The sequence below is a fragment of the Lissotriton vulgaris genome, chromosome 5, assembly GCF_964263255.1.
Source record: "Lissotriton vulgaris chromosome 5, aLisVul1.2, whole genome shotgun sequence".
NCBI lineage: Eukaryota > Metazoa > Chordata > Amphibia > Caudata > Salamandridae > Lissotriton > Lissotriton vulgaris.
Window position 1 is genome coordinate 1,961,741,947 of NC_141693.1, and position 13,104 is coordinate 1,961,755,050.

The window sequence follows — 13,104 nt, forward strand, 5'->3', positions numbered from 1 at the left end:
ATGTACATCTTACTTTTATGTTAAAAAAGACCCATAGAAATTCAATAAAAAAACAAAAGGTTAAAGGGACATTATAATTAGGTGAAAATGTCAATTAAAATACACTGTTTTAAACTAACAAAACCACTGAAATTCACTAGTTATAGTTATCTCAAGTAACTATAACTCCTGCCCTAAAGTAACTATAACTCGCGCCCTCGCCAGGCACTGCTACAAACCTCACATGTTACATCACTTATGACTTGTTTTTTTGACTTCATTGATGACATCACTGCAACATCTGAAATGATATAATTGGTGCGGGCGCGTTATAGTTACTTTAGAGATTAGGTTGCAGTTACCTCTTTCACAATGTAAAACCCCTTCTTATTTGTCACAGAATTCATAAAGTAAAACCCTTGCTACTGTATTCGTCAGAAAGCTCACAATGTACAACCACCTACTGTATTTATCGGGGGAGAGTAAAATCATGAGGATGCAGTGTCTGTGTCAGCATATCTGTAACTGTTATAAACAATCAATGCACTTCATGAAGATGATCAAAGTGGTGGAGACAAAGCCCTGGCCCACCTGACTGATGGACCCATAGGGAATCCCATGTGCATCCATTGAGCACTAGCCCGTCAGGGTGGTAAGGCTGAGCAGTCCAAGGCTTACTCCTGGAGGCGTGTTCCTTAGAAACTCAGAACTCTGCAAAGCACATAATAGCACTTAATAAATCAAAGCACAATAACTATTTGTATTTGAAAAAAGCACTTTAATTAACGGACATCTACATTTTACTCCTGTTGAATTTATATATGCAGCTTTGCTTGCATCCACAACCCTGCAAGCACCCTCTGTACATTTAAATATATTTGTACTTGTAGCTATTTCCTCAGAGCTCCCCTTGCGCCTTAAATATGAGATTAATCATGCCTCTACACCCGCGGCATTGTCGCTACAACCCTCTGAAATCCTTAAATATTACTTTACTCACAAGTGTTACCCTTCCTCTCTGGCTAAACTCTTTCTTGCTGATTGGGCCCCGTTTCATCACCTTGTAATTCGTCGCTGGTTCTTTTTTCCACAGCTGGCTCTGATGAACACCCCGCCGTACTCTGAGATCTTCGTCTTCACCGATGCCTCCTCCAAAGATGGCGACCTGAAGGACTCCGTGGAAGCCCTGATCCAGGAACGCAAGGCCAAGGTCAGTGAGTCCCCCAGTTCTAGCAATTGCGGTGTCGTCATACACTGGGTTCCTGCGATCAGTGCTTAATTTGAGCTGGTGGTTTCTGGTGCTCGCCACTGGAACATAATTTTCAACACTAGCCCTTATGACAGTCTGCCACATGGCGGCGCTGTCTGTTTAAGTCAGAGATGTGCACAACAACAGTTTTTTATAAATCAAGGGGCAGATTTAATAGGGACGTTTGTAAAGCGCTGAGTTACGCGCACCGGCGTGTCCACGCGCTGAAAGTGGGAGAGGCAGCGAACAGGGGGCACAGTAGCTGAGTAGTCAGTTATTTCGCATAGAGGTGGGTTTTTAATTTCGCTCGAAACCTCGCTTCTTCAGGTTCCAGGCGCAAGTCCACTGGAAGTTTATTCCAGTAGTTTGCCGCTAGGCACCTGAAGGATCTGCCTCCCATGCGCGCTTTCTTCACCCTGGGGACCCTCAACAGACCCCCACCGGCGGATCTGAGCGCTCGAGCGGGTTTGTAAACTTCAACCAGTTTCCTCAATGGTCGAGGTGCCCTGTCGTTCAGGATACGGTGACACGTGCAGAGGACTTTATATTCAACTCTGCGCCTCACCGGGAGCCAATGTAGCTTCTGCAGGGCCGCCTTCGAAGGCGCCCTTTTGGGCAGCCTGAGGATCAGACGAGCTGCCGCATTCTGCAGCACTTGGAGACGAGCCATGCTTTTCTCTGGCACCCCCAGGTAAAGCAGGTTCCCGTAATCCATCCTTGCGGTTACCAAAGCATGTACCAAAGTTTGTCGAGCTTCCATCGGCAGTAGGTCCAGGACTTTCCTCAATCTTTTCAGTACCCCAAAACATACGCCAACTACACGGTTGATCTAGGGCCCGAAAGTAAGACCTGCATCAAACCATACCCCTAGATTTTTTGCCTCCTGGCAGGGGGTGGGGGTTGGTCCTAAACAGGGTGGCCACCATGCCGACGACCAAGCAGACTGGGCTCTCCCTACCACCAACACCTCTGTCTTGCTGCCATTAAGTTTCAAACAATTGATGGCCATCCAGTCGGCAAGTTCTTTCATGCACGACCGGAAGTCATCTGCAGCAAGACAGGGCGCGTGCGACAGGGAGATGACCAATTGCGTATCATCGGCATATGATACCAATTGGAGACCATGGCTCTCCACAATGGAGGCTACAGGAGCTACATACAGATTAAAAAGGGTTGGACTCAGGGACGAGCCCTGAGGCACGCCCTGGCCCAAAGGTACCCCCTTGGAATAGCAGTCGCCTTGCCTCACTTGAAAACTTCTCCCCGTAAGGAAGGCCTGGATCCACCTCAGCGCGGTGTTAGTGATACCACCTCTGTTCAGACACTGTAGCAAGGTGGTATGTGCTACAGTGTCGAACGCCGCGCTGAGGTCTAGCAGGATCAGGGCCATCGTTTGCCCCTCATCTACGCCCTGTCTCATATGTTCTGTTGCCATAAGAAGGGCGGACTCGGTAGAATGGCGCGGTCTGAAACCGAACTGCGTGGCATGGAGCAATCCCGCCTCCTCCACATGTTTCATGATTTGGGTGTTAACCACCTTTTCCGCCACTTTGGACAGAAAAGGCAGGAGTGAAATGGGCCTCAGATTTTCCAACACCTCAAAACCAATGTGGAATTTCTTCCGGAGAGGGAGTACCACAGCCTGTTTCCACCCTTCAGGTAACCTACCCGATTTGAAGGAGGTATCCAGGACATGCCTTATGTAAGGCTCCAACACTTCCAGGCTGTCCCCCAAACGTTTAGGGGACACCGGGTCCAAGGGGGAGCCCGATTTAACAGAGAGGCATACCCTGACTAGCTCTTCAGGAGGGGGGGTACTAAAGTTCGTGAGAGACCCCTCTGTCTCCCTGCCCTCTGATGTTGCCTCAAACTCAACCCCTACAGGGGGCGGATTAGGAAAAGTCGAGTACATTTTCTCGACTTTAGTGGAGAAATATTCGGCGATTCGATCGCATGTTTCAGGCGAACAAATCTCTGGGTCTGCCGATGAGTCTAAAGTAGTCAAGGACTTGTAGTTGCCGAAGAGTTCTTTGGCCGAGTTTTTTGCCCCTAAAATTTGTCCTGCATAAAAGGCTGCCTTTGACTTTTTGATCAGCCTATGATGATGCCGCCTTTTTTCTAGAAACAGTTCCCTAGCCTGGGTATCATATGACACCAACCACGCTCTTTCGGCTCGCTTGCATTCCGCCTTTGTTTGCCTCAGCTCTCCACTAAACCATGGGGCTGATCTTTCCTTACGGCCGCATGCAGATGAGCGACAGAGTGGGGCGGTCTGGTCAAGCGCTTGAATGATGCGCTTATTAAGGTTAGAAACCGCCGTTTCTATATCCTCCCCTCCCGGTTGGCCGTCCCTAGTCAGAGCATGATCAAAATCCTCCAATGAGAATTTAGCCCACTTCCTCCTTAAATAATTTAAGGGTGCCTGACTGGATTTAGTGGCTTTAGGGGTGTTTATAGAAAAGACCACCAAAAATGGTCTGTCCAGGGGATAGGTTCGATAGTGGACACCTCAACCCCTTCCCAGTTAGCAAAAACCGGGTCCAGGAGGTGCCCCTGCCGGTGCGTGGGGCTCGAGAGCTTAAGTTCAAGCTGAAGGGCTTGAATATCCCAGCAAAATTCCTCAACCCCTTTGTCCTCTGGGCAATCTAAGTGCAAATTCAAATCGCCCAATAGGAGGAATGTGTCCCTACGCAGCGTTGCCTCTGTTAAATTTTCTAACAGACTCTCCCTGAATTTGGCCCACGGCCCTGGGGGTCTATAAACGAGAAAGCCTTTAATCGTCTTACCCCCGTTAACTTGTATAGTAAATGCTCCCACCTCACCCTTACACCACTTTTGCGTCATTTTTAACATGGGAAAAGTGACGCAAAAGTGGCGCAAGGGGCTTGTAAATATGCCCCTAAATAAACATTGTGAATGACTAAGACCTGCTTCCTAACCACTCTTATAGCTTTGGGGGCCTGTCACACTTGTAGGAATGTGATAATTAGTAGGTGTGTTGGTACTGTCATTGGCAGTGCTGACAGTGGCAAGAGTCGGTGCTAGCTGCAGAAGCCTTCTAATGTGGGCCCTGACACATGATTTTTAAAATAAATTAAGCACTGCCTATGATGTTGTGATTCTGCACATTTACCCTGTCAATCTTTGGTTTCTTTTCTTATGCTTCGTGCTCTTCATTTTGCTCTCCTTCTCTTTCGGTGGCACCTCTTTCTTTCAGTCTTCCATCTGGGCCACAGCTTCAAATTTGGGTTTTATTTTAGCATACAAGAAATGGCGGAAATTAACCTCATTCCTACACCAGGGCGTGTGAGGATAGGCCTCGTGTAGAGGGGCATTATCTGATGGCTGGACATTAGATAATAGTAAAAGGCATGGCTGGAGGTCTATAAAGTGGATTTCAACCATTGCTGTCTCACCACATATCAAATGGTATTCCTACAGGTCATGGACCATTTATTTGTATTCCTTTACTAGTAATCCAGAATTAGAACAGTTTATTGGGCCATAGACCATTTATTTTCATTCATATACTTGTAATCCAGAGAACAAAACAGGCCAGCACGTGTTTCGTGACTCAACTCTATAATATGATACTTCATCAGGGCCAAACTATAAGTATAAAATCATCTTTTACAGTGTTATGGAATTTTTTATTCTCTAAATACAAACTTTTCTTGACAAATCTGTTGCTGTTTGATATGGTTTCATGTCAAAATGATTTAAATGAAGCAGTCTGTATAACACAAATCTTGTTGTACTTTATTTTAATTTAGTAAATTGAGTAATTCCGTTTAATAGCGCCAGGGGGCGGCATTACACCTTATTTGAGGTCTGTAGTCTTCCAAAGAGTCCCTAGTTGCCCCGTTCCACCCTAAGGGCATTAGATGAGGCTGAACATCCTGCACCCTGCATGCGTTCTGTAGGTATGTGGTGAAGCATGATGCTGAGCCAAGCTACACAACTCAGTGTGTGCACTGTTTACCTATAAAATCCACTATTTGGCAAACACTCAGCAAACAGCTTCTGGGAGAATACATTTTCCAAATGACTCGCTTTAGCCTTGAGCATATTTTAAGACGCAGAAAGTGTATCTATTTCTCATAGGAGGAATGGGGAATGACTACACAGGTAAGTGTGTGGAGTTGCCATTTTCAAAATCTTGTCCCTAGCAAACATAAGCAAAACAAACCTGCTGAGCTACATGTGACTGCATCATCCATCACACGTGCAAACAGGATGTGTACACAGTGAAAGCAAAAGTACCAACTTTACCTGCCTTCAAAGACAAGACAGCAGTTTCATTACCACACAAGCAATGAAGAGGGAGATGGCGCCCACAAGCAAGGGGCCTCTAATGGGTGATCAGGACAGAACCTTTTCTTCTGACTGTCTCTGCGTTTACCTTCCAGTTTCTGCGCCTGCCTCTCCGGTGTCTCCTTGTCCCTCCTGCTCGAGTCTTTCTTGCTGCCCCCATGTTTCAGGGCTCCCCTCGCCTCCCTGGTGTAGGGTCTATCAAGACACATCTTCAGACCCGCCCCTTCCGCCTCAGAGGGCGGGCACTCATCCTTACACCCATCCTTACACACAGGGTCGGATTGGGATCACAATTCGGCCCGGGCACTGACGAAAAAAGTGGCCCACATTCAAGAGGCGTGCCCTTTCATGAAACACTATTTGCACAGACAAGGAATGAAAGTGGGAGGATACTGTTCTTGCACAGGACACAGGGCAAAGGTGCCAATGGCCTACATGCTGAGCAACTAAAAAAAATAGCAAGGCCCCTTTCTGTCACAAAATTATTCCAGCCCTCCAGCACAGGAGCACCTGAAAAGCAGCAAAGCCCCTGCTATTACTAACCTACTCAGCCCTCCCCAGACCTTCAGCTCAGGAGCACATGAACAGGTAAGGCCCCTGCAATTAGTAAATTAATCAACCCTCCAGGCCTCGGGAAAATGTCCTGGCAGGGGAGCCCAAACACAGCTTTCTGGGTCATCCAAGGTAGCCAGGTAGCCAGGGGGGAGGCTGAGGTGAAGCTGGTGCATGGGAAGTGCCTTCCCAGTGTGTTCTGGCAGTTTGAGTGTTTACCATTTACTGTAGTATTACCCTTGTACCTGTGTATGGTACCTTTTTGTAACTTGCACACGTCACTTTTCTCTGGTATCACACTGTATGCTACCTCTCACTTTTGTTTGCTTTGGATACTTGCACAAGTGCCACCATTGCCTACGTAACGCTTTTGTAACCTGCACACATATCTCTTTTTCCTCCTGTAATGTATCGTTTGCTCTTCTTGTATTACCCTTCAGGTAACCTACCCGATTTGAAGGAGGTATCCAGGACATGCCTTATGTAAGGCTCCAACACTTCCAGGCTGTCCCCCAAACGTTTAGGGGACACCGGGTCCAAGGGGGAGCCCGATTTAACAGAGAGGCATACCCTGACTAGCTCTTCAGGAGGGGGGGTACTAAAGTTCGTGAGAGACCCCTCTGTCTCCCTGCCCTCCGATGTTGCCTCAAACTCAACCCCTACAGGGGGCGGATTAGGAAAAGTCGAGTACATTTTCTCGACTTTAGTGGAGAAATATTCGGCGATTCGATCGCATGTTTCAGGCGAACAAATCTCTGGGTCTGCCGATGAGTCTAAAGTAGTCAAGGACTTGTAGTTGCCGAAGAGTTCTTTGGCCGAGTTTTTTGCCCCTAAAATTTGTCCTGCATAAAAGGCTGCCTTTGACTTTTTGATCAGCCTATGATGATGCCGCCTTTTTTCTAGAAACAGTTCCCTAGCCTGGGTATCATATGACACCAACCACGCTCTTTCGGCTCGCTTGCATTCCGCCTTTGTTTGCCTCAGCTCTCCACTAAACCATGGGGCTGATCTTTCCTTACGGCCGCATGCAGATGAGCGACAGAGTGGGGCGGTCTGGTCAAGCGCTTGAATGATGCGCTTATTAAGGTTAGAAACCGCCGTTTCTATATCCTCCCCTCCCGGTTGGCCGTCCCTAGTCAGAGCATGATCAAAATCCTCCAATGAGAATTTAGCCCACTTCCTCCTTAAATAATTTAAGGGTGCCTGACTGGATTTAGTGGCTTTAGGGGTGTTTATAGAAAAGACCACCAAAAATGGTCTGTCCAGGGGATAGGTTCGATAGTGGACACCTCAACCCCTTCCCAGTTAGCAAAAACCGGGTCCAGGAGGTGCCCCTGCCGGTGCGTGGGGCTCGAGAGCTTAAGTTCAAGCTGAAGGGCTTGAATATCCCAGCAAAATTCCTCAACCCCTTTGTCCTCTGGGCAATCTAAGTGCAAATTCAAATCGCCCAATAGGAGGAATGTGTCCCTACGCAGCGTTGCCTCTGTTAAATTTTCTAACAGACTCTCCCTGAATTTGGCCCACGGCCCTGGGGGTCTATAAACGAGAAAGCCTTTAATCGTCTTACCCCCGTTAACTTGTATAGTAAATGCTCCCACCTCACCCTTACACCACTTTTGCGTCATTTTTAACATGGGAAAAGTGACGCAAAAGTGGCGCAAGGGGCTTGTAAATATGCCCCTAAATAAACATTGTGAATGACTAAGACCTGCTTCCTAACCACTCTTATAGCTTTGGGGGCCTGTCACACTTGTAGGAATGTGATAATTAGTAGGTGTGTTGGTACTGTCATTGGCAGTGCTGACAGTGGCAAGAGTCGGTGCTAGCTGCAGAAGCCTTCTAATGTGGGCCCTGACACATGATTTTTAAAATAAATTAAGCACTGCCTATGATGTTGTGATTCTGCACATTTACCCTGTCAATCTTTGGTTTCTTTTCTTATGCTTCGTGCTCTTCATTTTGCTCTCCTTCTCTTTCGGTGGCACCTCTTTCTTTCAGTCTTCCATCTGGGCCACAGCTTCAAATTTGGGTTTTATTTTAGCATACAAGAAATGGCGGAAATTAACCTCATTCCTACACCAGGGCGTGTGAGGATAGGCCTCGTGTAGAGGGGCATTATCTGATGGCTGGACATTAGATAATAGTAAAAGGCATGGCTGGAGGTCTATAAAGTGGATTTCAACCATTGCTGTCTCACCACATATCAAATGGTATTCCTACAGGTCATGGACCATTTATTTGTATTCCTTTACTAGTAATCCAGAATTAGAACAGTTTATTGGGCCATAGACCATTTATTTTCATTCATATACTTGTAATCCAGAGAACAAAACAGGCCAGCACGTGTTTCGTGACTCAACTCTATAATATGATACTTCATCAGGGCCAAACTATAAGTATAAAATCATCTTTTACAGTGTTATGGAATTTTTTATTCTCTAAATACAAACTTTTCTTGACAAATCTGTTGCTGTTTGATATGGTTTCATGTCAAAATGATTTAAATGAAGCAGTCTGTATAACACAAATCTTGTTGTACTTTATTTTAATTTAGTAAATTGAGTAATTCCGTTTAATAGCGCCAGGGGGCGGCATTACACCTTATTTGAGGTCTGTAGTCTTCCAAAGAGTCCCTAGTTGCCCCGTTCCACCCTAAGGGCATTAGATGAGGCTGAACATCCTGCACCCTGCATGCGTTCTGTAGGTATGTGGTGAAGCATGATGCTGAGCCAAGCTACACAACTCAGTGTGTGCACTGTTTACCTATAAAATCCACTATTTGGCAAACACTCAGCAAACAGCTTCTGGGAGAATACATTTTCCAAATGACTCGCTTTAGCCTTGAGCATATTTTAAGACGCAGAAAGTGTATCTATTTCTCATAGGAGGAATGGGGAATGACTACACAGGTAAGTGTGTGGAGTTGCCATTTTCAAAATCTTGTCCCTAGCAAACATAAGCAAAACAAACCTGCTGAGCTACATGTGACTGCATCATCCATCACACGTGCAAACAGGATGTGTACACAGTGAAAGCAAAAGTACCAACTTTACCTGCCTTCAAAGACAAGACAGCAGTTTCATTACCACACAAGCAATGAAGAGGGAGATGGCGCCCCCAAGCAAGGGGCCTCTAATGGGTGATCAGGACAGAACCTTTTCTTCTGACTGTCTCTGCGTTTACCTTCCAGTTTCTGCGCCTGCCTCTCCGGTGTCTCCTTGTCCCTCCTGCTCGAGTCTTTCTTGCTGCCCCCATGTTTCAGGGCTCCCCTCGCCTCCCTGGTGTAGGGTCTATCAAGACACATCTTCAGACCCGCCCCTTCCGCCTCAGAGGGCGGGCACTCATCCTTACACCCATCCTTACACACAGGGTCGGATTGGGATCACAATTCGGCCCGGGCACTGACGAAAAAAGTGGCCCACATTCAAGAGGCGTGCCCTTTCATGAAACACTATTTGCACAGACAAGGAATGAAAGTGGGAGGATACTGTTCTTGCACAGGACACAGGGCAAAGGTGCCAATGGCCTACATGCTGAGCAACTAAAAAAAATAGCAAGGCCCCTTTCTGTCACAAAATTATTCCAGCCCTCCAGCACAGGAGCACCTGAAAAGCAGCAAAGCCCCTGCTATTACTAACCTACTCAGCCCTCCCCAGACCTTCAGCTCAGGAGCACATGAACAGGTAAGGCCCCTGCAATTAGTAAATTAATCAACCCTCCAGGCCTCGGGAAAATGTCCTGGCAGGGGAGCCCAAACACAGCTTTCTGGGTCATCCAAGGTAGCCAGGTAGCCAGGGGGGAGGCTGAGGTGAAGCTGGTGCATGGGAAGTGCCTTCCCAGTGTGTTCTGGCAGTTTGAGTGTTTACCATTTACTGTAGTATTACCCTTGTACCTGTGTATGGTACCTTTTTGTAACTTGCACACGTCACTTTTCTCTGGTATCACACTGTATGCTACCTCTCACTTTTGTTTGCTTTGGATACTTGCACAAGTGCCACCATTGCCTACGTAACGCTTTTGTAACCTGCACACATATCTCTTTTTCCTCCTGTAATGTATCGTTTGCTCTTCTTGTATTTTGGTTGCTCACTATTGTCACTTTTGATTCATGTAACTTAACGTTTGCTTTTGTAATTTGTCCACTTGTAATTTTTCTCCTCATGTATTATTGCTGTTCCTTGTGTGAAGCGCTCTGACACCTTCGGGTAAAGTCCGCGCTATATAAAATCGCATAAATACATAAAAAATAAAAAATTCCAAACATCACCTTGCCCCCACAGCAAGACCCATTCTTCCTCGCCCACTATGCCCTGAATGTGAAGGGCTGTGGGTGAGGTGCTAAGACTAACACAGTTTCTGGGCTGCATGGGCGCCAGGGGGCCGAGGTGCAAATGGCTCAAAGGCCTGAGAAACACCTGGCCCCCAGGGAAGCTGATTCTTGCAAACAATCACCCCTGCCCAGCCTCAGCTTGATTGCTTGGCAGGGCAGGGGTGAAGGAGAGGCCACAGCTGACAATCGCTGTCTGGCCGCACAGCGAGGCTACTTTCATTTTCTCAGTCTGTCTCCGTGCACTCTGTGGGCCGTTTTTTTTTCTCCGCTTTCCTAGTCCACTCTCTGTGGACTGGGACAGGGGAGAAAAAAACGGCCCACAGAAGGCACTGAGGCACCGGCCCTTCGGCCCATTCCCGAATGCCCGCCTTGCCAATCCGCCCCTGCTTACACACGCTTCACCAGGTCAGGTGGCCAGCAATAAAGTGGGCATTTGGATGCTCCTGTCTCCTGCCACACTCCGGGGCATATTTACAAGAACTGGCGCATCGGCATTGATGCGTTCGATTTCTAGTGCCTGCCGTAAATGCCCTAATAATGGCATGGATGCGCTGTCTTTACAATACAGTGCTCTGTGGCACAAGGATTCACAGATGGGTCAGAATATTTATTTCAGTTTCATGAGCAGTTTTTCAAACAAATTCCTTCTGATGCCCAGTGCTCATTTCAACCCAATGTAATGAAGATGTGAGGTGTTTCTATTTATGTCCCTATCATTATATTTATTAACGGAGTGAAGGGGAATCTCTTATCCTGGTCTACATCTGTAACTTTCAAGTATTCGGCTATAATAAAATGGTAATTGTTGAAAGGAATTTCTCCTGATGAAAAGCAAAATTTCTGGAGTGCATAGTGTGAATTATAGAAACATGAAGAAATATAGGGGCATATTATCAAGAACGGCGTTAACTCCTTCAACGCTCATGACGAGCTGAGCTCGTCATGAGCCACTGCGCTCCGGTGCTCATGACGAGCTCAGCTCGTCATGGCCCGTGGAACGTTCAGGTGCGGCGAGAATTCCCCTGCTGTGCTGAGCGTTCCACGGGAGTCAATACACCTGTGACGAGCTGAGCTCGTCATGAGCACAGGAGCGCTGTAGCTCATGACAAGCTGAGCTCGTCATGAGCATGGGGGCGCTGAGCGCGCCCCCCTCACCCCCCAGCACAGCGGGGGAATAACCCCCGCAGCGAAGGGGTTAAAATTATCGCCGCTTTAGCAGCAGGAAACTGCCGCTAAATCGGTGATAATAGGCTTGATAATATGCCCTTGTGAATTCCCAAAGAAGCCCAGGCTCTGGTGTGAACCTGGGCTTCTATGGGAATTCAGAAGGTCATATTATCAAGCCCATTATCGCTGCTTTAGCAGCAGTTTCCTCCCGCTAAAGCGGCGATAACTTTATCGCTGTTTTTGATAATATGCCCCATAATTCTAACATTTGGAAATACAAAAGAAGGACTCAGAGATTCAAAATACAAAAGTTAACATAAGACACAAGAGGTTTTCAAATAAATATAACTTTCTTTCAAGAATTGCTTTTCATAATTTTATGATTTAACGCCGCTCTAAGAAAGTGGGTGGATATATTCAGTTAGGGTAAATGCAACACAATAAAACATACAACCTGATCCAATTCTCCATCTGTCTCGCTTCTCCGTGTTGCCCCTCAGGTCACTTTCCTGATCACCGAGGACCCCTCTCGCACTGTGGTGGGTCGGGCACGTGGCCGCCGCGAGCTGCTGCCCGCAGACCGCTTTGACCTGTACGCCAGCCTGGCCCAAAGCTCCGGTGGCCAAATCATCTTTACCAACAACGAGTACATAAAGGAAGTGTCCACCATCATCGAAGAAGCCACAAATTCCACCACGGTAAGGAAATAACCCAACTGCATGGTGACCACTGCACCCTCCAGGGATGAAAATATGCTTTACCATTTTGTCTCCCTCCTAAGTAAAGTCTGCTGGGATTTCTTTTGTGGTGGGAAACATGTTTTTATGCACTACAAACATTGTAGCTCTGCTTTACCCAATGTGGATCCCCACTGTTTCAATGTACAGGGTTTAAGATCTTCCAACCAGCGTCAACATGTAATTTATATTCATGCTTGGGCTCTAGGACTTTGTGTTTACATCTGTGTATATTAGAGAATATTTTTCAGGGAGATCCCTCACAAAGGGCCATATGTATCAACATACCCTTTTGCGATTCCTTAATAGCGATTTTTAAGGAATCGCTATTTAGAAATTGCAAAATGGTATGTATGAAGAGATTCACTATTTTTAAGCGATTCCTTAAAATTCCTTAATTGCGAATAGCAAATTGCTAATCGCAATTAAGGAATAATTTCCAATTCATTTCTATGGGCCTGGAGGCCCATAGGAATGAATGTGAAATTATTCTCAATTTGCGATTCCCAATTTGCTAATCGCAAATTGCGAATAATTTCAAGGGTGCAGGGGTGTCTCAAGAACACCCTGCTGCACCCCTGAAAATGACATGTGTGGGCATATGGCGCACATACATGCCCTTAAGGGCATGTATGAGCGTCACATGGCACCATTGGATTTTCAAAAAAATGCTTTTTTAAAAGAATTCGCAACTTACCACCAACTAGAAATTGGTGGTAATTTCCGATTCCTTAAGGGCATTTTGGATTTTCTTTTTCCTTGATACATTGCGTTTA

General features: G+C 46.6%; 1 protein-coding gene across 1 annotated transcript in view; it reads left to right on the top strand.

The window, feature by feature from the left end:
• Positions 1-13,104, top strand: part of VWA7 (von Willebrand factor A domain containing 7) — a 158,392-nt gene that overhangs the window by 117,356 nt on the left and 27,932 nt on the right. The window contains exons 9-10 of the mRNA XM_086924649.1: positions 1,073-1,189; positions 12,092-12,289. Coding sequence (XP_086780775.1) covers positions 1,073-1,189; positions 12,092-12,289 — 315 coding nt within the window. The remainder of the gene's footprint in view (positions 1-1,072; positions 1,190-12,091; positions 12,290-13,104) is intronic.